Below are 24,250 nucleotides of genomic sequence, written 5' to 3'. Positions count from 1 at the left end.
AGAAATGGACAAAGAGAGGGAGGGAGAAAACAAAAGTCCAGCTTCAATGAACACACTTAGAATTTCACTGAAAAAAAACAAAACCCTAGCAAGAAGCTCTTTTAATTTCAGCAAACCTGAACAGTTTGGGTCTCGTGTTTCGTGTTTAGTGTTGTCTTATATCAAGTTACACTGGAGACGGGCCCTGTCGCCTTCTGGGGCTTGAAAGCCTCTGAAGGTCAGGCCTGCTCAGCTGGGCCCTCCCAGGCAAGGCTTTGTCTCCTCTTGACAAAGGTCCTGACTGGCTGCCCTCTAATGGAGCTTTTCTAATCACATCTCCCAGTGCTGCTGCATCCCGCCTGCTGGGGCTTCCGGGTGAGACAAACCCAGAGCAAAGGTAGGAGACAGGCCAGAGACACTGCCCCGGCCGGTGTAGATAAAATAGAGTGGCCCTTGGGGAGACAGGATCCCTGAGAGCCTGGTGTCAAAGTGGGGTGCAGAAAGGCGAATCTGTCACTTTGCCAAGTCTTTGTGGAGGGACAGCTCTAGGGCCTGGAAATGTGGTAACTCTACCAACCATCTAAGTCTAAACATCACATGGGTTGCGGGTACCCGGGCTTGAGTTCTGTTTTGCAGTCCCAGGTGAGTCGGGATCAGCCTTCCGAAGAGCAGACAAGGCTGTGACCCGGCCAGGACGGCTGCCAGGACCTCCTGATGCCTGCATGTGGGCCAGACGGCACCGGGAAGCTGACAGCGCAGCAAGGCAGGCTTCCCGCCCGCGGGCTGCCTAGAATCCAGGCCAGAGACCAACTAGAAGCTACCTGAAAATAATCATGACGGTAATAGGGATTCAAAAAGGTGGGGACATGAGTGAATGCGGGGAGCTGGGGGACCTTCTGGTGGGAGGAGAGTCTCAAGTGAGGACTCGAGGCCTGGGTGGGTCTGGGTGGAGGGCGGGAAGATGTGACGTAGGACACGGGGAGGGCTGGGGGGACGTGAGGGTGTAAGAGCCAGAGGGGCGGACAGAAAGCACTAGCCATGATGGGATAGATTCACACAAGAACACAGTGCCACCATACGTTTACTGTGGATCCTAGAGTAATTTTACGTATTGTGTCCTGTGACTTCACCTTGGCTTGTCAACCTTTCTTATAAGTTTAGGAAGATATGGCCCCCATTCTCCGAGCACAGCCCAGTGGGGTGAGAGTTAGGGGCAGAAGTTGTAAGAGGCCATGTTTGGAAGACTGGAAGAGTAGAGGCAGGAGGTCCAAAGGGAGGGGGAGAGAGAGAGGGAATGAGGAAGAGGCAGGTGTGCATCCATCCAGAGGATGCAGTCCCCCGGTCCCCCCTGCGTAAGCCACTTAGGTCTCTGGAAAGAATGAGGCGCAGTGAGAACTTTGCCCCAGATCGTTATCTAGGAGGCCATTCCACCTGGGCTCCAGCGCAGATTGGATCTCAAAGCCCAGGATCGTCAGGCTCCACCCCCAAAGGCGCCCTGTGTGGGTGGTCAGGGCTGCTGTGAAAAGTGCCACAAACTGGGTGGCTTTGATGATCAAAGCCTGTCACCTTGTGATTCTGGAAGCTGGAAGTCGGAAATCAGGATGTCACCAGGGCCTTGCTCTTTCCGCAGCCTGGAGAGAATTCTCCGTCCCCTGTTGGGCTTCTGGTGCTGCGGACTTCCCTCACCTGTGTCCGCAGTACTGCCTTCCTTATAAGGACGCGAGTCACCCTGGATTAAGGGCCTACCACCCCACTCCTGCTGGACCTCTTCTTAACTTGACTACGTCTGCAAAGACCCTTTTCGTACACAAGGACACATTTGCAGGAATTGGGGGTTAGGTTTTCAACGTATCTTCTCCAGGGACACAACTGAGCCTGTACCACTCCTGCAGAGAGTGAGATCTCATTGGTGAGGGAGCGGAGGTCAAGGGGTGCAGGGACTGACCCCAGGCGGCCCGGCCCATCCACTGGGAGCTGCTGCTGTCAGCTCACTTGCACCTCTTTCCTGTTACAGGTGGACGGGTAAGGCTGTCTTGAAGGCACAAGGGGAAAGGCACGGAAAATAATGGGCATGTGGGAGGAGTGAGGAAAAAGCAGATATTTCAATCTTTGATGATGAAGTGAAAAGGCAGTGGGGGCCGGGAGTGAGGGAAAAAGAGGAGCCAGCGCTGAAATCACGGCAAATCCATGTGGCTGGCTGTTCACTTACCCCGTGGGAAGAGCCTCGGGGCGCCTGGGTGGCTCGACAGTCGAGTGTCTGACTTCGGGTCAGGTCATGATCTCATGGTTGGTGGGTTCGAGCCCCAAGTCAGGCTCTGTGCTGCCAGCTCAGCGCAGCTTCGGATTCTGTTTCTTCCTTTCTCTCCTGACCCTCCCCTGCTCATGCTCTGTATCTCAAAAATAAATAAATTTTTTTTAAAAAGGAGCCTCACGTGTGCGCGGTGTCATGGATGCGTCTACTGTGCAGTAAGCCTTCAACGGCGGCCAGCGCCTTCGCGCCTTCAGATCCCGCCAGCTTTCCCTCCGGTCCTCTCTGTCTTTGGGCAACTCTGAGAGATAACTGGGCTTTACAGGCTTTTAATACCAAGATTTTGACCTTCTCCTTAAGTTTTGGAGATTGGTGGGGAATTTTTAAAACTAACATCTTTGGGGAAGAACCAGAATTAGGGAAGCAAGAGAAGAAAAAGGTAATGAATTATACTAAATATAATATGACAATCCGGTTCATCTCTGGAAACCCTAGCAAACAGCCATCTTCAAAATACACTTCATATACTATTCTGCACTAATAAAGATCTTGCTACTATATAGATAATATTGTATATATACCATAGGCCTTAAGTATATGTGATGGGTATGTGGGTGTGTGTGTATACACACACACATATAGGCCCTAAGTATGTGTGCATATATATGTGTGACATGTGCATGTGTATATATGTGTGTCTGTGTGTATACGTGTGTGTATATATATGTACAAGCCCTAAGAATATATACGTATTATGTGTGTATATATGGTATGTGCATGTGTGTGTATATCTGTGTATATGTGTGTGTATATATGTATATAATTAGGTGTGTCTATACATGTGTATATATGTGTATATCTTTATGTGTTTCTATACGTATGCTATGTTACTAGCATGTCACATGTTTGGACAATTGATTAACCATTTAATAATTTAGCTTATTTTCTTCCCATACTCTGGGCAATCAAGTACCCTCTTGAGTAAATGAGCAGTTCGGAATCCCTTGTTTAGCATTCGCCACTCTGACTTGCCTCTCCCTGCCACCTCCCAGGATCGATGGCATCAGCGGCTCAGCAGAGCTTTGATTCCTGGACCCCCGGCCTTTCTTCTCTCTCCTGTGACCAAGGTCACAGGATTGCTTCAGGACCCAGCAAGCCCACCTCCTCTTGTTTTTGAACTTCCCTCATCTTGCCACAGCATCCGAAAGAGGCCCCCTCTGAACTCCTGATGGTGCCTCTTGTTGGGCACTTTCTTCTCTTCCAACCAGATAGATGCCAGGCGCGCGTCTGCTGCGGACCACTGCCGAGCTTTTGTGCCTCACCAAGTCCCCTACCACGAGGGGTATTTATAGACGTTGGCTGCAGATTCCAATCCCAAAGACGCAAAGGGAAAAGTCAGCACTTACCTCCTTTCACTGAATCAACGTGTGCCATCATTTTGAAAACCTGTCTCTCTGCTCACAGACTTCTGAGCCCTCGAGCCCTCTCTCCTATAACTGAAAGAATTGAAAGAGTATTCTAAAAACCCTGAAAGAGGACAAACATGAAAAGAAGCGGAGCTTTTCAGCACTGCCCATTAAGCGAGCCGCACCTTGCATGTACAAACCGGGAAATTATCGCGCAAAGTGTTTGCTACATGCTTAGTCCTTGGACTGAATATTTATTTAGACTTCCACCATTGGGGGAAAGGAGAAAGTAAGAAAACCACAGCCCCATGACTTTCTAAGAGAGGTACCTCATACAGCGCACATATGTAGTTAAATGTGTCTTTCTCTCTTTTGAAATATACAGCAATATATGTAGGGAGGAGGCAGCTATTAATTAATCAAGGACTGATTCGGCAGTCTGGATTTGACCCAGGTGCTTGTTTTTCTCCTTTATTCCTTTCTCCTACCCTCAAGGATGTCCCAGCACCCCCTGGACAGCCTGCATGGGAAGGAGGGCCATCACCTGTTTACATAGTAGTTTGGACTTGAATTCTTGCACGATCTTTGCATGGCCTTCGTACCTGGTTTCCTCATCATTTCCTTGATTTCCTTAATTAAATTGGGTCGCTTCAGGCTGGCTCTTTAAAGGATCTGGAGGATTTATTTATTTTTAAGTTATTTATTTATTTTGAGAGACAGGGAGTACACGAGCAGGTGAGGGCAGAGCTGCACGGTCAGCACAGAGACCGATGTGGGGCTCAAACCCACGAGCCAGGAGATCATGACCTGAGCTGAAATCAGGGTCCGACACTTAACTCACTGAGTCACCCAGGCACCGCCACCCTGAGGATCTTGAAGATTTAAAACAAAACCAAACATTCTCCACGTGGTCGTGCCCTTTGACCGGCACCTTCTTGTCCTTCCCCTGTGACTCTGGGACAGGAGTCGGGGAGATCTGATCGATGCCCTGCATAGAGACGGACAATCTTTGGGGAATGTGCGGAGGGCTCACCCAGTGGCCTGCCTTACGAGGGTGCTTTGAGGAGCTACTAGTTAGCGAGCATAAAGCACCGTAGAAACCGAAATTGTTTCTGAAATGTGCAACAAGAAGACGTTTCTCAAAAGGGACTCCGTTATTTTACAGGAAATCCAACACAAGCAGCCTCACACAGCCATTATCACTTAATTACCAATATAAATCTCACTAGCAACTTCCATAACTTCATTTGCAAATGAATATGCACACCTCCTAAATCACTCCCTCCTTTTCTCTCTCTCTCCTGAAAGCCATTCCCCGCCTGGAGCTTCGACAAAACTCCGCAGCAGCGGCAGCCGTGATTTGCAGAGGCTCCCAGTGCCCTGGAAAGGCTGTGCAGGTGCCTTGGGCCCCGGTTCCTGCTCACCCCCATAAATTGCTCTGGGCACCTGTGGGGACAGACACATGGCAGAAACCTGGCCCCTTGGGCTCACAAGGTTCCCAAACCTTTTAGTGATCTGAGGCCAAGTTTCCAGTATGCGATGAAAACTGACACCCAGTGTTGGATTTCCTCACCAAGTTCACACAGAGGGAGTCATGGCAAGAGACGTGTGAGGTGGTGAGGACCAGCATCACTGAGGCACAGGCAGGACCCACAACATGAAGTTCTATTTCTGGCTGGTCCACCGACCTGTGTGGCCTGAAGCTGCTCCTCCACCCCCCACTCCACTTAGTTAACTCACTCTCGTGTGAAGATAGTGTTTCTGAGCACGATTTATCTTTCTGGGACATGTGGGGGGTACAGGGCAGATACTTTGAGTATCCCTCAGAGTCCTCAAATACAGCACACATAGCGCCTGGGGGCTCAGTCGGTTAATCGTCTGACTTCAGCTCAGGTCATGATCTCTCAGTTCGTGGGTTTGAGCCCTGCATCAGGTTCTGTGCTGACAGCTAACTCAGAGCCTGGAACCTGCTTCGGATTCTCTATCTCCCTCTCTCTCTGCTCATGCTGTCTTTCTCAGTCTCTCAAAAATAAATTAAAAAACGGAAAAAAAAATACAGCACACACAGCTCCAGGATGTGACAGCCATCCTGCCCAAACCCCCATTTATAGGTTGCTCTCTGTCTACATTCTGAAGCGTCGCTCTGATTTCTTCTAGGCCTCACCAGGCACATTTATAACTTGTTTGGCTTGCAGCTTCTGGAGAACACCGGAAGAATGCCTACATTATTTCGAGGGTTCACCTCAGTGGCCTCCCAGCTCATTCCCTACACGGAGGTCCTGGGAGTCTAGGAAATGCCTTGGCAGAAGGAGAATGAAGCCAGGCTTTGGAGGCAGGCATAACCTGATTGCAAGTCCCGGCTCTTGAATCTACCAGCTGGGTGACTTTGGGCAAACTATTGGACCTCCCTGAGCTCCGTGTCCTCCTCTGAGAAGCTGGGCCAAGGCCAGCTGCCAGACTGTTGTCTCGAAGATCGAGAAAGGGCTCGAGAGCCGTGGACTGGTGCCTAGCCTGTTGTCTATGCGTGTTGGCGTCTGATTCCGCTTTTCTCTATTCACGTGAGTCTCCTGTGGGTCAAAACAGAGGCCATCACACATTTGAATGGTGCCTCTTTCTTCTCATCCTGGGCCCTGCTTCAGATAGAGAAAAAGAAGGAAATAAACAGTAACCCTCAGAGGCCCTTCTGAAAGCATCACCCATCCATTGAAATGTACTTTCCATTCAGAAACAAGGTTATTAATTATTCATTCCTGTTGGAACTCAAAACAAGAACAGAGCTCACTGCCTACGACCCAGAGCCTGATGAGAACAGTGTTCCAACGGCTTGATGTCAATCATTTCCTGTGATCTATGTAATAGATCTCAAATCTGAGGCTTGCAGTGTGGCGCATCAAGCAAACATGAGACTGAATGACTGTCAGTAATATTTAGTAAATGCCCTGAATGACTGTTCGCTTTACTTTCATTTCCACTCCAAGCAATGCATTTCTCGGGATTATTTCACTGCATGGGTGGCCCGAGTCCCTTGGCTGTCAGCCTCATGGCTCACTCCACCGTTCTGGGCACGCAGTAACCACCCAAAAGTGCCCTGGTGGCGTGAGTAACATCATTAACTCTTCCCGGCTGAGGTTTGGGATTACGTAAAAACCTTACACCCACTGTGTTAACAGTCAGAATACCAGAGTAGCAAAGTGTTTGAAGTCTGTTTTCATGCCAGAAATGTTGTTGCCCCAATAAGCAATCCCTGGGATACTCTCCGACCCCCAGCAATTGCATTTCATCGGGGTTGCGGGTTTCAAAATGGAAGCTAAGTATTCTCCACTTCTTGTGGCGGTGAGAATATGCGTGAGGACCCTGGGCTCTGAGCCTCTTCGGACAAGGGGAAATACTGCTGGCCTGTCCCCAGGAGCAAGAGAGGAAAAGCACAGCTGGGCAGCACGGTGTTTCACACGTTTCTCCACAAATGAGCTTCGGAAAGAGTGAAAACCTGGCAGGACACTGGACAAGAGGAGACACAGTGACACATTTCCTACGGGCCTCGGGCCAGCGCTGGGACAAACCAAAGACCGGGGCTAGTGCATCGTGGGTGCCGTGCGCCACCTGGTGGCCTGGGGCTGGCGTTGAGTGCCCCATCCCGGCTCTCGCCCCGTTGATGCGTGATGCACACCAAGGAGGCGTAGTGGACTTTTAAGTTCTGCTGGGAGGTGGTCACGGGGCCCTAGAGGAAGACGCCGTGGGCCAGGTGTTCTGGAGACCATTCCTTATTCTACAACAGGATACTGAGGCCTCAGGTCCTTCATGGAAACAGAGATAACGATCCTTCCCTGAGGACCAGCCTTCCTTGACAAGAATCGGTGAGGGATTATCTCTGAGCAGTCTGGCCCCTCATGTTCTCCTTTCCACCTCGATTGCCCAGGTCTGGGCATAGGAGTCCCCCTCTTGCCCTGCCTGGGACACACTCCCGGTCATGACTCCAGCCCTCTGAGTCTTGCACTTCCCAAGGCTCAGCCTGCAGGTGTCTTTACATTCTCAGAATACCTGTCTCATTTTGTGCTCATCCCTACTGTTTCCAAAGCATGTTCCAAGAACACTGGCTATTAAGAATTGTAACTTTGGGGCACCTGGCTGGCTCGGTATGTGACCCTTGATCTTGGGGTAGTGAGTTCGAGCTCCCTGTTGGATGTAGAGATTACAAAAAATAAATAAACTTAAACAAAAAAGAATTATACCCTTTTAAAAAAAGGCATTCCAACTGGGGAAGCTCTAGGCTATACCAAGTTAAAACAGATACCATGGTTGACATCTCGAGAGCTTTATTGCTCTGAGATCAGAGCAGATTTTTAAGAAGGAACTACGGTTTGCTATAGTTGCTAAACTGATTTGACATCAAAACCCTTTCCCCACCTCCACCTCGGAAAAGCTTCTTGACATATTGCATCTGACAAAATAACTTTAGGGAGAAATTGGTCTAACCTACTCATGCAAGTAGATAACCATCTTTTCACAGGTGAAAGGCATCTGTGAGTCTGCTCCGGCTCCCATAGCAAAAATGTCACACTCTGGGGCAGCTTACACCACAGAAGCGTATTTTCTCAGAGTTCTGGAGGCTGGAGGTCTGAGATCAAGGTGCGGGCAGAGTTGGTCTCTCCCGACGCCTCTCTCCTTGCATGGATGGCCATCTTCTCTGTGTGTCTTCACGTGGTCTTCTGTATGTGCCTGTGTCCTAATCTCCTATTCCCATAGGGGCACCAGTCCTATTGACATAGGGTCTACCTTCATAATCTCATTTTAACTTAATTCCTTCTTTAAAGATCCTATCTCCAAATGCAGTCACATTTTGAGGTAGTGGGGTCAAGTCTTAACTGTGTGAATTTTGAGGGGGAACACAATTCAACTCATGATAGCACCTTATTTTTTTTTAATCTGTTGAAGAAAATGTGTGCATCAGTGGAAAATTATTCATTCTTTAGAGCAAGGCCAGAAGACTATTGCTAGGAGGCAGATAGGGACTGCCAATGTATGTATAAATAAAGTTTTATTGGCACAAGGCTATATTCATTCCTTCCCGGATGTCTATGTTTACTTTCACATTCAAATACTGTATGGCTTGCAAAATCCTAAAATATTTACTATCTGGCCCTTTATAGAAAACACTTGCCAATGCCTGGTCTAAAGCACACCCCTCAGGGTTATCTAATTCTGATTCCAGAGGGGCTCTGCCACTTTCATTGCCTTTGAGCTATCTTGCAACTCAGTAAGTTATAGATAACAGATAGTAATGCAAAATAATCTTTGCTCATGGACGCAAACAGGCCAGTTCTGCCTCCCTGTGCTCATTCCTTTCAACATTCCTCACCTGTACGTGTGATGGTTCTTTGGATCCTCTTTCGACCCGATGGTGACATCTCTTACAGTGCCCTTGTTAACCACGAGGTAAATAAAATCTTCAACATGTGGTCATTTTATATCTGAATGAGAGTCAAAATTGTACCTTTCTGAAAATTTCCCTTTAACATTCGATGTCATGACTCTTGGGCGTGATAATAGTGCTGGGGTTATGAAGGGCAAGGGTTTTGTTTTTAGAAGATGCAGACCAAAGCATCTAGGTGGAGTGCCATGATGCCCACAGTTCGCTTTCAATACGAATTGAACAGACCCATATATCATGTGTGTACAGGGGGAGACAGAGACAGAGGAAGCCTATATAATAAAATTATCAAGCCAGCACATCGAGATGGAAGCCACATGATGTCCTGGAATGGTATACTACTCATTCAACTTTTCTACAGGTTTGACAATTTGTAAAATAAAAATACGGAGGCATAAGATTCTGTCATAGTCCCAGGCCAGCATGTAGCCAGCCCCATGTCCTATGTCTGTATGTGTGTCTGCAGTTCTTCTGAGAGCCTCAATTACAGACGTTTGTTAGCTCCCTGAGTCTTTGAAGAAGACTAAATAAATGAAACCTTGATGTCTCTATTGTCATGTGGCTCCATTTCTTAGGAGTCCTTAATGGTACCAGGTGACCAAGATGTTAAGGTAGAATATTTCCAGGATGCCTGGGTGGCTCAGTTGGTTGAGCATCCGGCTTAGGCTCAGGTCATGGTCTCACAGTTTGTGGGTTCAAGCCCTGCATTGGGCTGTGTGTTGACAGCTCAGAGCCTGGAGCCTGCCTTCAGATTCTGTGTCTCCCTCTCTCTCTGACCCTCCCCTGCTCATGCTGTCTCTCTTTCTCTCAAAAATAAATTAAGAAAAAATATTTTTTTAAAAAAAGAAATGCTTAAAAAAAAAAGGTAGAATGTTTCGTTAACTAGATTTCTCATCTTCCCAAAGAATTCTATTAAATAAATATTTTCAGGGGCACCTGGGTGGCTCAGTCGGTTGAGTGTCTGACTTCAGCTCAGGCCATGATCTCGCAGTTTGTGAGTTCGAGCCCCGCGTCGGGTTCTATGCTGACACCTCAGAGCCTGGAGCCTGCTTCACATTCTGTGTCTCCCTCTCTCTCTGCCCCCCACCCCACTCATGCTTTCTGTCTCTCTCAAAAATAAGTACACATGAAAATGTATTAAAATAAATAAATATTTTCAAATGAGCCCAGGATCTGAGGCCCCACTTACAGGATTTCATGTTCGTGCTCAGGGTACTACTTTTGGGGATGATCATTGAGGTTTGTGTCTCTCAGTTATGTACAGATATTGGATTTACCAGACCCCCACCCCCACCCCAGAATGACATCATGATCTTAACACAGTTAGGGACCTCATTAATTATCATTTGTCTGCTGCTTGAGTTGGGACTATAAAATCTGGAGCTCTCAGCACACGTAGAGGTATGAATGGCAAGGTAACAATGAGGGAAGAAAGTAAGCTAAATTCTCAAACATCGTGTCACTTAGCGTGAAGGTTTGGGATTGAACTTTTCTGCCTGAGGGAAGCAGAAAAAATGAGTTTTTACAGAATGCTGCCTGTATCAAATCTAAAAGGCACACTAAAAATAGCTAACGGGACCGAGCTGCCCAGAGACTTCTGGAGTAGCCCAGTGGGAGCTCCTGCTCAGGGAATCTGTCCTTCAAAGTCACTTCTCCAAAGAGCTCCGAGTCGCTGTGAGCTGCGGGGTCTTTCCTGGGCTGCCTTTCATCCGGTCCCAAGGAAGCTGGGACTGGAGTGGGCAGAGATGCTCCTCAATTGAAGGAGGCCCTAGAGGAGGGGACCTTCTACCTCCTGAAGGGAGAGGCACAATGTGGGCTCAGACACCCACCATCCTGAAATCAACCAAGAGCAAATGGCCTTTGGCCATGACTTACACTAACTCAAGAAAACGGCCTTTCTTTCCATCCCCACTGATGTCATGATATTTAAGATGATGATTTTTTTTAACGTTTATTCATTTTTGAGAGATGTAGAGAGACAGAGCATGAGTGGGGGAGGGGCAGAGAGAGAGACACAGAATCCGAAGCAGACTCCAGGCTCTGAGCTGTCAGCACAGAGCCCGACATGGGGTTCAAACTCACGAACTGTGAAATCATGACCTGCTGAAGTCGGACACTTAACCGACTGAGCCACCCAGGCGCCCCATAAAAGGAAGGAAATTCTGACACAGGTTACACCCTGGATAAACCTTGAGGACATTATACTGAGAGAAATAAGCCAGTCACCAAAGGACAAATACTGTATGATTTCACTGATAGGAGGTTCCGAGAAGCGTCAAATTCATAGCGATAGAAAGGCAAATGGTGACTGCCAGAGGCTGGGCAGGAGAAGGCGAGTTACTGTTAATGGGTACAGAGTTTCCGTTTTGCAAGATGAAAGGAGTTCTGGTAGTAATGGTTGTACAACAATGGAATGTGGCCAATGCCAGCAAAATGCACACTGAAAAAAAATGGTTGAGATGGTAAATTTCATACGTGTGTATTTTGCCGCAATTAAAACAAAAACAAGACATAGTCTTTGAATGTTAAGCATTGAATTACGGAGCTCATGAGTGATTTCTGCCTCACCTGTGCCGTCCCCAACACAATCACACTCTTGGAACCTGCAAATCACATCCTCTAACAGTCCCTCCTCCCCTCCCCCAAGTCCTACAGTGGCTTCCCACCCAGAACTGAGTCTGAAATTCTCAGCTCATCTCACACACACATTGGTGGTTTTTTGGTCTTTTCTCCTGCTTTCTCTTGTCTCAGAGTGTCCATGTAGTTTCCCCTGGGGCAGGGGAAGCGTCCACCAGCTCTTATCTGACTAATTCCCTTCATTCTTTCCCTATCAGCAACACACACCCTTTATCAGGGAGGCCAGTCCTACCACGCAGACCAGTTGGAGCCTCTGGTTGTGGGCTCTCTGCCCTCTCTTTGCTTGTCTTACAGAGTACGCACCATACAGTTATTCATTTTTCACGAAATCATTCCGACTGTAAGCATCAGGAGGACAGAGGCGCTTCACTGCCCCCAACAGGGGACCTGGCATATCGCAGGCACTCAGACGGATGAAGGTTGATGAAAGAGCCTGATGTCACATTGTCCCTTTGTGATGTGGACTTTTTCTGCCAGCCCACCATCAGGGCTGTGACACATACTAAGACCCAGGCAAAGTGAATTCACTTCATGTGTAGCCATCAGTCATCCCCTAATGCAAAAAAGGTCACAGTTCTGCCATCATTCTTGACGGAGGGGAATCAATATTCACAGAAAACCGTGGTCGGGTGTTCAATTCCTGGTCCTGCTTATTCACATGGACGTGAACAGTTTTCACAACATCAGCTCCAGTTATAAAAGAAATCGCCCCAATACTAGGCTACTGATACCTAGATTTTCAAATTGAAAGCAAACATGATCAAAGACTATTTCTTTCACCTCTTCGACAAGCACCCCCCGAATCCTTCTCTTCTTTGCAACAAGGAACTGGATATTGGTGAATTGTATTTCTCTCTTTGTTTCTTTGTCCTTTTTAACATTTTTGCTTCCTCCTCTCCTTCCCGCCCCCCACCACTGCTCCCAAAGTCTTTTTCTTCTTGGATGATGCCTCCTGAAGTTAGGACATTCAGTCTTTTTCTGGTCTCACCATCTGCTGCTAGATAAGTGGTGCCATGCTGTGTGTGTGTGTGTGTGTGTGTGTGTGTGTGTGTGTGTGTAAAGTGCAGGGTGTTTATTTATTTTAAAAAATCTTTTGAATGTTTATTTTTGAGAGAGAGAGCATACATGAGCAGGAAAGGGAGACATAGACTCTGAAACAGGCTGCGAGTTGTCAGCACAGAGACCGATGTGGAGCTTGAACCTGCAGATTGTGAGATCATGACATGAGCCAAAGTCAAACTCTTTACTGACTGAGCCACCCAGGCACCCCATGGGTGGCCTTTAGTTTTGAGGATGAAGAAGGAAGCAGGAAGAGAGTCTCCAAATTCAGATCCCTGGGTAGTGTCTCTAAAAAACAATTCAACCATTCACGCCAGAAAGATCACCCTCCTGCTAACACATCTCCCTATGTTCTCACCTTGAGTGGCTGTCTGTCTCCTTCCACCTGTGTCCCACATTACAGAACCTCCCTCCTCTTAGGCACAGAAAAAGGAGAGGAAGAAAAACCTGAGAAATAACTGTGGGGGGTTTTTAGGTGTATTTATTTATTTTGAGACACACAGAGGCAGTCCAAGTGGGGAAGAGACAAGGAGCAAAGCTGACAGAGAATCCCAAGCAAGCTCCACGCTGTCAGAGCCCGATGCAGGGCTCAAACCCATGGAACCGTGCGTCAAAACCTGAGCCAAAACCAGGAGTCTGACACTCAACTGACTGAGCCACCCAGGCGCCCCCGACACAATGGCTTTTAGAAACCATTTAGGGAGTATATGGTGGATGGATGCTGAATGAATTCCTCTCGATTGACTGGTTGACTGAGAAAAGTTAAAATAGTTAAAACAGCACCTGTTTCTTACAGAAACACTATAGTATGTATTAGCCAATGAGAGCAATGCTGAACTCAACAATTAAAACTACCTATCATTAGAAAGACAGGAGATTATCAACCTAAAAACACAATAGTCGTAAGGTACCTGGGTGGCTCAGTCGGTTAAGTGTCCAACTTCAGCTCAGGTCATGATCTCACGGTTTGTGGATTCAAGCCCTGCATTGGGCTCTGTGCTGACAGCTCAGGGCCTGAAGCCTGCTTCAGATTCTGTGTCTCCCTTTCTCTGTGTCCCTCCCCTGTTCACGCTCTCTCTCTCTCTCTGAAAAATAAATAAGACATAATAATTTTAAAAAGTCTTTAAAATGAACTTCTAACATTCAGCAAATCTTTTTTGTTTGTTTGTTTACTTAGCATTGCATTTAGTAAACATTTTCAGGAGTGAAGTGTTTGGGAACTCTTGGGTATTACTCAGGGTTCTCCAGAGAGACGGAAGCCGTAGGATATGTGTGTGCTATGTATATACAGAGAAAGAGATTTATTGTAAGTTCATTCACACGATTATGGAAGCTGGCAACTCCAAGTCTGCAGTGTCGGTCTGGAGGTTGGAGACCCAAGAGAGCCGGTGGCACAGTGTATTGTGCAGGCCATCTGCTGCCGTGTTTCCTCGTGCTCAGGGAGGGCGGTTCTTCTTGTTCCATTCAGGCCATCCACTGATTGGACGAGGCTCACCCACCATCACTTTCTTCAAGGTTCATCCACGTAATATTAATCTCAACCAAAAACACCCTCCAAAGGGACACACGAAGTTAACTGTCATATGTTGTGTGTGCACACTGGCAAAGAAACACCCAGGAGAGGACATATTTCCATGAGGAGAAATACAGGGGCCACACTGCACAAGATCTACAAACAAGGCTTGCAAGAGGGGAGTGTCACCTACCGCACCTGCTTCGTGGTGTGTAACACGAATGCCTTACCTACACGGGAAAAAGAATAAATCACACAACATCTTTTCGTGAAATCTTGAAACCGGGGTCAAGAGCTCACCTTACAAGCCTCCTCACACCCCCAGTGAGTAATCAGCAATATCGACCTAATGCCCTCTGGCCCTGAACCCAGGCACAAAAATGTAAATCCACACTTATCTATCAGGGAAAGGAAATCCTCAGTATTTTAAGAAAAGCTACATGGGGGAGCAGCTATCATTGGTGAGAGTCTGATGGGCCCCGTATGTCCAAGTCTGGCTGAACGCAGCCGCTCAATGGCTTATCTGTGGGCTGGCGGAGTAAAGACCGTTGGTAATGGGTTTCACCTCCTTCTTGATTGCAAATGCGGCCATTAAAGGCCCCTCCAGTGCTCTCACGTTGGCCGTTGGCATAGAACTCCCTGCAGTGACTTGCTGCTTACGCTGGAATCGCAATTCATCATTTAACAGGAATCCTTGGTGACTATATACTCTCGTCCTCTCCCTGGGGCAAAAACTGCAGAGAGGGGGGACCCTGACAGTCACAGCAAAGCCCGAGAATTCTGATTTCGCTTCAGAGACAGGGTGAGAGGCTTTCTCTGGCTCTCGCTTCCTGCCAAACTCCTCCGGATCGGGGCCCAGGGATTAGAGCAGCCTCAGGGGTCACCCTGCGCTCACCAGAACGGGGACGCCCAGTGACATAGAACCCCCTTCTGTTGGCAGAAAACCAAGAAAGGGCAGGAAAGGACCTCGGGGCAGGAGCAAGGACGATTGGGTTTTTTTTTCCTGTTTGAGAAGCTCTCGGATTGTGTCTGAAAGATGAGCTGATGGAAAATTTCACAGCCCCCACAGCATCCTGTCATTGTGATCTAGGGGAGACCACGCTGAGAATGGACGTGCGTCCCCAGCATGGTCACGCCTCCTTCCCTCCCCTCGGTTGGGCCAGCAACTTGGCTCATGCTCAACTCATTCGGTTCTTCACTCTTCGTTTTTTAAGCACCTTCCAATGAGCAAGGCAGTGGGGTGGAGGAGGGACAGTGTCTGTCTCTAACAGGCTGATTGGCTGAGCGTCAGAAGGATGGCTTGTCCCCAAATATTTAACTTTTCTTTTTCTCCCTTTCTCTCCTAATTCACTGTGAATATCTACCAGGAGGTGGGAAAGTGTCTGCGGGAAACCAGCAGTTTTCAACCAGCTTGTGCAGGTCTCAAAAAAAAAAAAAAAAAATATATATATATATATATATACACACACACACACACATATGGATGTTTGTACCCCAGGCTCTCAGTTTCTGCTTTATTTGATCCAGAGTGAGGCCAGATGCTCTGTATGAGAGGGGTTGCTCTGGGGATGAAAGATCCCTTGTGATTCGCCTTGGTACCCAGGTGAAAACCAGCAGATTCCGGGTTATCTTACATACTAGAAATGCAGAACCTGAAGGTACGTATTCATTGGAGGCTAATGACCGTCTCTCCCAAACTTCCCCTTGATCAGCCACATGAGTACACGGCGAGAAAGGAGGAGCGGATGCCTAACTAGAGTCCATTGTGCCGCCTCCTTTTGTATCCGGCCACGCTTCACAGGACTTAGCAGCGGTGATGTGTGAGGTTCGAGGCAGAGATGATGGTGGCAACTGGTCAGGAAGAGATTCCTCAGCCCGGAAAGAGTGAGATGCTCAGAACTAAGTGAGCCAATAATTCTAACTAATGTGCCGCTGGGCAAGGTCTCTGTATCCAGGAAAATATTCGATGATTAGTATGAAATAGTCAACAAGAGGCGCTCAAGCAAACAATGGGCTTCTTTTTCTCCTGAAACAGTAAGTCCCGAAATAGATACTTTCTAGCACGGGCGAGTAGCTCCAAGGAGACCAGGTTCTCCCAGGGTTTCTTTCTTCCTTTTAATGCAGAGTTTGTCATCTCGTGATGGCTGCTTTCGGTCCAAGGGGGACACCGTGTTCAGATAGGGAGGAGAGGCGGGCTGGGGCAAGTGTCGGTCTCTCTCCTTTTACCAGAAAGCAAAAGCTTTCCCAGCCATATCCCTAGCAGAGTTCAAGTCTCGTTGTCAAGCACAGGACACAGCCTGCCCCGCCCCCCTTCCCCTAACTCGAAGGAAACGAGAGCAGGGAACACGATTAGCTGCCTAAGTATGAGCTGTTGCCCCCGGGGGTTACCATACTGCCATCGGGGGACAAAATCAGGGTTCTGTGAGCAACGGAGGAGGGAGGTGAGATATTGGATTAACGGCTAATGGTGTCTGCCACAGATCCCCACAGGGAATATGCCTTTCGAGTGTCACCCTTAACACGAACCCATGCCTGATACCGCAGTGTTCCCCACGGAGACTCTCTTGGGGCATGAGAGACATCACAAGGCAGAAGTCTCAGAACTTCTCAGGCAGCTCTCTCTCCTTCTTAGACCCTCGGAGGTAAACAGCCAAAGACTCCGGCTGAAATCTTGCTAGTAATTGTGATTCTTTCTTTCTCTATGTGACTTCCGCTTTGCTACTGTGAATAGAGAGCATCCAACATTGACAACAGCGTTGTCTCCTATCCCGAGAAATGTCAGCTTCTAACCGGATCCATTTCTGTTTTACTTTTAAGAGAGAGAGAGAGAGAGCTAGTAGGGAAGGGGCAGAGAGAGGAAAGGAGAGGGAGACACAGAATCTGAAGCAGGCTTCAGGCTCTGAACTGTCAGCACAGATTCCAATGCAGGGCTTGAACTCATGAACCATCAGATCATGACCTGAGCTGAAGTCAGATGCGTAACCAACCAAGCCACCCAGGCGCACCTCACCAGATCAATTTTGGTGACATCTCTGTGCATTCATGCCAGAGCCCGTGTGCGTGCAAACAAGAGGCAGGCTTTGAAAAAGGACTTTCTCAGCTAGCATTTCAAGCCCTGTACACTTATCTCTGGATGGATGTTCATCATGCACTATTTTCTATGGATATCTACTAATCACAGCATCACGAAAGAACCAGGTGAGTACCAGCTAGGTGCCTCAGTAGCAGCAAGCAGAGAGCTCACGCAAACCGTCCTGTAAGACCCATTTGAGAAAATGTTCACCTGAATGGCTTTCCCTAACTCACCCTTTCTCTTCCGGAGTCACCACTCTCTGTTACCCTTACTAAGAAGGAAATGGTATTCATTTTAAATTGGAAACTTGAGGAGTCGGGGATTAAAAGTCAGAGGCACTGCCCACCAATTGTATTTCTTTCTTTTTTTAACTTGAAGACAAGGATATTAGATTTTACTTACTTTCCTTGATATTTTGCAGTCCCCCCCCTTTTTAACTTATTTTTAAATTTACATCCAAGTTGGTTAGCATATAATGCAATGGTTTCAGTAGAATCCAGTGATTCATCGCCTACGTTTAACACCCAGTGTTTTTCCCAACCAGTGCCCTCCTTAATGCCCCTGGCCCTTGTAGCCCATCCCCTCCCCCACAACCCCTCCGCGACCCTCAGTTTGCTCTCTGTATTCAAGAGCAAACTCTTATGTTGCGCCCCCTCCCAGTTTTTACATTATTTTTTCTTCCTTTCCCTTATCAAACAATCGCATGTCTAAGTGCGCTATTTCAGTTTAGAAGGGAATCCAGGATACCCCGGAAGATTTAAAACATACGGCACAGGCAACAAACGCCCAAAGATCTGAAGTATTTGTATGTTGCAGCTTGCGTGGTGAGAGCCCTAACACCGTGATCCTTCCGCTGTGAGAGCCAGAGGCGCTGCCGCGGACTCATTCCAGGGAGGTGCTCCGTAGGGGCCCCTGCTGGACACCTGCTCCTACCAGACAAGGCACAGGCAAGGTGTCTTTCTCAGAAGCATGCACATTTGTGGTTGGAAGAGCACCATGTGGCAGGCTTTGGGCGTAAGGGATGCAAGAGAGAATATTGAATACGTGAGTACTTGAGCTAAAGTAGCCACACAGAAGACAGGGGACACCACCACTGGTCTCTCCTGGCACCTGTTTTTGCCGTTAAAAAAACTCTTGTTTGTTTCTGGATGAGGCAGGAAAATTGCAAGGATGAGGGTAGCAAGCTTCTCGGAGCCCCACTCTCCCTGGCAACGGTAACCATTCACCTCCACAAGGATGGGGGTGGGGTAGCTGGAGAGCTGAGTCTCCTCTATCACAGCAGCACGTTATTACACGTTGATCCAGGAGACAAGGATTTCAGCTTTTAAATGCTCATGTTTTGAGAGGAACTGTATCACTGCAAAGTTTATGCCTGATGAATTTATCATATAATCACTACAAAATACTGAATTCTTTTTTTTTTAAATGTCTACTTATTAATTTTGCAAGGGAGAGAGAGCACAAGTGGAGGAAGGGCAGTGAGAGAGGGAGAGAGAGAAAATCCCGAGCAGGGTCCATGCCGACAGAGCAGAGCCGGAAGTGGGGCTCAGTCTCCCGGGAACCGCGAGAACGTGACAGGAGCCAAGATCAAGAGTCCTTTGAATAACCGACTGAGCCACCCGGGCGCCCCTGAATTCTTGTTTATCCAGTTTCAAACACTTACTGCAGAGCTATCATATTTCTGGTATTGTGTTTAGTGTATAGGATACAAAAGGAGTTGAAACGAAATCTTCTTTAAAAAATTTTTTTTAATGTTTTATTTATTTTTTGAGAGAGAGAGAAACAGTGTGAGCAGAGGAGGGTCAGAAAGAGATGCAGACACAGAATCTGAAGACAGACTCCAGGCTCTGAGCTGTCAGCACAGAGCCTTACACAGGGCTCAAACCCACGAACCATGAGATAATGACCTGAGACGAAGCCAGATGCTCAACTGACTGAGCCACCCAGGCGCCCCACAAAAATCTTAGTTCTTAAGGGGCTCATCAACTGTGGTGAAAACATACATATTCATCCATTCATATGACAGTAATTTCCTGAGTGGCTACTCTGTGCTAGACACGGGAAATGCAAAGATAATGAGGCAGTAAACCTCACATACTGATCATATACTTTTCTTTCTTGATCTTTGAGAGGTGATGTAGCAGATGTTTGAGGTAACGTAGTAGAGTGCATGGCTTTGAGCCCCTCTGCTGCTTTTTTGTGGTGTGACCTCGGGGCAAGTTATTTAACCTCTCCCATGCTTGGTTTACTTTTTTGGTAAAATGAGAAAAAAAGTAGCACTTCGTTTATGAGTTGTTTTGTGGGTTAAATGGCATAATGCATATGTAAAAATGTTACTGTGTCTTCTTTATAGTAAGTATAATGGACAACTGTTAGCCATTTTATTACTACAATGGAAGATTTGGAGACTATAGAACTGGGCATTGGCAATGGCTTTCTGGAGATGCCTTGTAATTTGGGTCCTCACGGAGGACTTGGAGACGGCTGTCACTCAATAAGCATTTCTTGAGTGCGGTGCAGCTGGAGGTGGAGGGACCCAGACGGAGTGTGATTAAAGACTAACTCCATTCCTCCTCCCCACCAGTTGCTCACGGTGTGTGTGTGGCAGGGCGGGGGGCGGGGAGCAGAAAAGAAAACTTGCAATTACATCACAGCATGACAAATGCTGTGGATATGCCAGGGTGTTTTGGGAATTTGGAAGAGGGTCACCTAACTCAGGTTCAGTGAGCCTTGCTGGTGGAAGTGAGGTATAAGAAATGACCTTCTGGAAAGATGACATTTGAGCTGTATCTCAAAAGGAACTGTATCTTGGGGCATTGGGTGGCTTAGTTGGTTGGGCGTCCGACTTCAGCTCAGGTCATGATCTCACGGTTTGCGAGTTCGAGCTCCGAATCGGGCTCTGTGCTGACAGCTTGGAGCCTGCAGCCTGCTTCAGATTCTGTGTCTCCCTCTCTCTTTGTTTCTCCCTCTCTCTCTTTGTTCCTCCTCTGCCTGTGTGTTCTCTCTCTCTCTTTCTCAAAATTATATAAACGTTAAAAAAAAGAAAGGAAACTGTGTCTACTCGGGTGTCTACTCAGGTGGAGTAGAAGGAAGCACTTTCCAGATAATGGAAGGGCTTTTAAAAAGACAGAGTGAGAGCAGGTGGCATTTAAGGGACTTCAAAATTCAGGTGTGTATGGGGCATTCGGGAGATGGGCAGGGGCCACTTCACAAGGCATCTTGGATGTCATGCCAAGAAATCGAAATATTATCCTGAGGGCCATAGGCACCCAGCAGTTTGATTTCAGGAAGATCGTCCTGGTAGCAACATGGAGTATATACTGGAGTGGAGGGGACTCGGCAGGGTTTGTCGCTGTTATCTTAGACGGAAATGACATCAGTCAAAACTAAGGTATTGGTTGTGGACAGAGAGGAGGGGACACTAGAGATTTAGAGCGATTCATAGAATAGATTTGAGGATGTGGCAATCAAAGAAGGGAGTGAGAAGTCTCGGGGGCTTGGGCACCTGCATGAACAGGGTCATTCCCCTAGACGGGGAAATGCCTGGGAAGAAATAAGGATGCTGAGGAATGAGGGTAAGGGGCTTAAGTTTGTCAAAGTAGAAATGGAGACCGATGCCCTGATGGTCAAAGTAGAAATGGAGACCAATACTCTGATGGTAAGCCAAAGGAGAGGTCTGGGAGGCAGTGGGTGGACAGGTTTGGAGCTCGGGAGAGAGATCTGGGTGGGAGATACAGATTCCCTGCCCGCACCCCCATCATTAGTGTGTAAATGGTTAAGCCCAACCTATAGTTTTAATGAAGTTATTCAGGGGACATTTATAACGTAAGAACAGAAGTCTGAAGACATAACTCCTTAAACAGGTGAGGAAGAGCTAAAGGAATCTTCCTCCAAAGAGGTGGAGAAGAAACAGCTGCGAAAGCCGAGGAAAGACAACAAGAGGAGGAAGCTGGGTAATGAGAACCAAGGGGAGACAGTGTTTTAGGGAAAGGAGCTCCTCAACAGTGAAGAGCACTAAGGACAGAAAAGGCAGCTTTTGTGGTTAGGAGCTCCCTGCCCACCGTGGTGAGCCAGGGAAGTGGTGACTGGGGGAGATATTCGGGCAGAGAAAATAAGGGGTGCAAACTTGTGGGAACAGAGGAATTCCATGTGGCTGGAACCATGGGCAGAGCAGGGAAAACTCGGATATGAGGCCAGTTGGCTTTCACTGGGTGCCCGGAGAGGCCATTGGTGTGCTCCAAAGTTGGGCTTTATTCTGTAGGCAATATGGAATGAATACATAGGCCAACTTATGAGTATGTTGTTAATAAGTCATTTTTAATGATTGTTTTTAAAGTTGGTTTATTTTGAGAGAGAGAGAGAGAGAGAGAGAGAGAGAGTGCTCAAGTGGGAAAGGGACAGAGAGAAAGGACAGACAGAATCCCAAGCAAGCCTCACGCTGTCAGTGCTGAGATTGGGGGGCTTGATCTCATGGACCACAAACTGTGAGATCATGACCTGAGCGGAGACCAAGAGTAGGTTGCTTAACACCCAGGTGCCCCAATAAGTCATTTTTAAAAACTGAGGTAGGAACACCTGGGTGGCTCAATCAGTTAGGCAATTGACTCTTGATCTCCGCTCAGGTCATGATCTCACGGTTTGTGAGTTCAAACCCCACATTGGGCTCCTCCCTGACAGTGCCCAGCCTGCTTGGGATTCTCTTTCTCTCCCTCTCTCTCTCTCTCTATTTCTCTGCTTCCCTTGCTCTCACATGTGTTCTCTCTCTCTCAAAATAACTAGATAATCTTTAAAAAACCCTGAGGTAAAGCTTACATGCAGTGAAATGCATAGATCTTGGGCATCCAATTCAAGGATTTTTCACAAGTGTGAAACCTCATGTAACCAATACCCTAATCAAGATAAAATACTTCCATCACCTTAGAACTTTCCCTTGTATCTCGTTTTAATCTCTATTCTCTACAGGTGACTACCATTCTCGTTTCTACCCTAAAGGTTATTTTTGTCTATTCTTGAATCTCATATACCTGGAATCATGCCATATGTAAACTTTACTCTCTGGCTTCTTTTGTTCAACATAAGGTTTTTGAGATTTATCCATGTTGTTGCGCGGATTCGTAGTTCATCCTCTTTTGCCAAATAGATTATATGAGGAGGTCACAGTTTGTTCATCTATTCCTTCGCTGATGGACATTTAGGTTGTAATAAGTTTTGGGTTATAATGACTAATGTTGGCAAAAACATTCATGCACAAGCATTTTTGTTGGAGTATGTTTTCACTTATTTTAGCAAATATCTAGGAGTGCAATTGCCAAGTCATCAAGGAGGTATATTTTGACTTCAGTAGAAACAGCTTTCCAAAAGCGTTTGTACCATTTACACACCTACCAGTAACGTATGGGGGTTCCAGTTGTTCCACATCCGTGTTTCTTTCCAATCTTTAAAATTTTAGCCATCCTGATGGGTGTGAAGCAGTATCTTGTTGATGATTTAATTTTAATTTCTATAGCAGCCAATACTGAACACCTTTTCTGAGGTCTACATTTGCATGTCTTCATTTGGTAAGTGTCTGCTCAAGAGCTTTGCTCATTTTTGTTTGATAGGCATAAGAAAAATGTATGTTGAGGGAAATTGATCTTTACTGGCATATGATGTGTTGAAGGCAATTGATACTTACTAACACATTCTTAGTGGATTTACAACAGAACCATTTATGCCTTTTATCAACGGAAAACTAAATGAGTGTGAAATACAGAAAAAGTCTTGCATCTAGGATGCCTGGTCACTTTAAATGATAGAAAATCAAAAATATAAAAATAACAAAATTATATGCAAAAAACTTAACTTTAAGTAACTTTAAATTATACCTCATCAATTATGTTTAATACGTGTCAAGCTCTTTAAATTTAAAATTTTTTTAATGTTTTATATATTTTTGATACAGAGAGAGACAAAGCATGAGAGGGGGAGGGGCAGAGAGAGTAGGAGACACAGAACCGGAAGCAGGCTCCAGGCTCTGAGCTAGCTGTCAGCACAGAGCCTGACGCGGGGCTCAAACCCACAAACGTGAGATCTGACCTGAGCCGAAGCCGGGGGCTTAACCGACTGAGCCACCCAGGCGCCCCTCAAGCTCTTTGAAGATGGGATTGTGTCTCTCCATTGACTAAGGGTTAGAAGGCAAAGAAAACCCCCGTGACAGACTCTGGCTGCCTGGGATTAGGCCGGGAACCAGACCAGTAAGGACATGCTAAGATGAGGTCTTCTGTTTTTGGACATCGCACTAGATGCACAGAAAATGCATAGATGGTCAATTTTTGAGATTGCTCGTCAGAGCACAAGCACCAGGTGGAAACATCTGCATGCTACAGTCATCTTGGGCATTTACCGCCAAGGCTGGGGTTGGGTCGTTTCCTGCCCAGTCCCTAACAAATAGCAATAGAACTTTTCAGGGCCTCCGAATCATTGTTTTCATTTTTTGTTGGTTTGTTTGTTTTGCAAGTGTCAGAACTCATTTCAGACCCAGTGCGTCCATCTCTTTATGGATGATGCCAACTTGTGCCTTTTTGAAAATAAGCTTTTAGGGGACTGTTTTGTAGTGCACCTAGGTGCACTTCTGGCCCACGGTCAGGGGCACGCCTGCTTGATTTAGGGCCCTGGGGCAGCCCAGTCTCCAATTAGGAATTCATGGAGTTGATGCACGGACTGACTACAATAACGTTTGACGACGAAGGCTTTTTTTTTTTTTCCTACTATAAAATAGTAAGGCAGAGGCCCAGAAGGATCCGGTTGCAGGCGGGGCTGCTGGAAGGGGCCCCGAAGAGCGCAGGGCCGGCCCTGGGCGGGCGGAGGGCTCCCTCCGGGCAGGCGTGCGCCCGGGCCAGCCGCGCACGCGCACGCACTCGCGCACGCC

General features: G+C 47.2%; 1 protein-coding gene and 2 long non-coding RNA genes across 5 annotated transcripts in view; 1 reads left to right on the top strand and 2 right to left on the bottom strand.

Moving 5' to 3' along the window:
• Nucleotides 1–2,327: 2,327 nt before the first annotated feature.
• LOC115271936 lies at nt 2,328–4,290 on the bottom strand. The gene is made up of 3 exons (XR_003900165.1): nt 4,178–4,290; nt 3,634–3,723; nt 2,328–2,366 (listed from the first exon to the last, which is right to left on the bottom strand). It is a non-coding gene; the product is annotated as an uncharacterized LOC115271936 (long non-coding RNA).
• Nucleotides 4,291–5,702: 1,412 nt separating this feature from the next.
• On the bottom strand, nt 5,703–12,098 carry LOC115271923. Of its 3 annotated transcripts, none has more exons than XR_003900160.1 (2): nt 11,906–12,098; nt 5,703–6,263 (listed from the first exon to the last, which is right to left on the bottom strand). It is a non-coding gene; the product is annotated as an uncharacterized LOC115271923 (long non-coding RNA). The 3 variants fall into 3 exon arrangements; XR_003900157.1 differs by lacking the exon at nt 5,703–6,263 and adding an exon at nt 11,288–11,501; XR_003900161.1 differs by lacking the exon at nt 5,703–6,263 and adding an exon at nt 11,288–11,501 and having other exon boundaries at nt 12,002–12,098.
• A 7,637-nt stretch (nt 12,099–19,735) lies between these two features.
• Nucleotides 19,736–24,250, top strand: part of TARBP1 (TAR (HIV-1) RNA binding protein 1) — an 83,137-nt gene continuing 78,622 nt past the window's right edge. Inside the window, exons 1-2 of the mRNA XM_029919375.1 lie at nt 19,736–19,793; nt 21,207–21,296. Coding sequence (XP_029775235.1) covers nt 19,736–19,793; nt 21,207–21,296 — 148 coding nt within the window. The remainder of the gene's footprint in view (nt 19,794–21,206; nt 21,297–24,250) is intronic.

Source organism: Suricata suricatta, chromosome 2, assembly GCF_006229205.1.
Source record: "Suricata suricatta isolate VVHF042 chromosome 2, meerkat_22Aug2017_6uvM2_HiC, whole genome shotgun sequence".
NCBI lineage: Eukaryota > Metazoa > Chordata > Mammalia > Carnivora > Herpestidae > Suricata > Suricata suricatta.
Note: the sequence above shows the minus strand (reverse complement) of the source record. Positions and strands in the feature narration are given on the sequence as shown.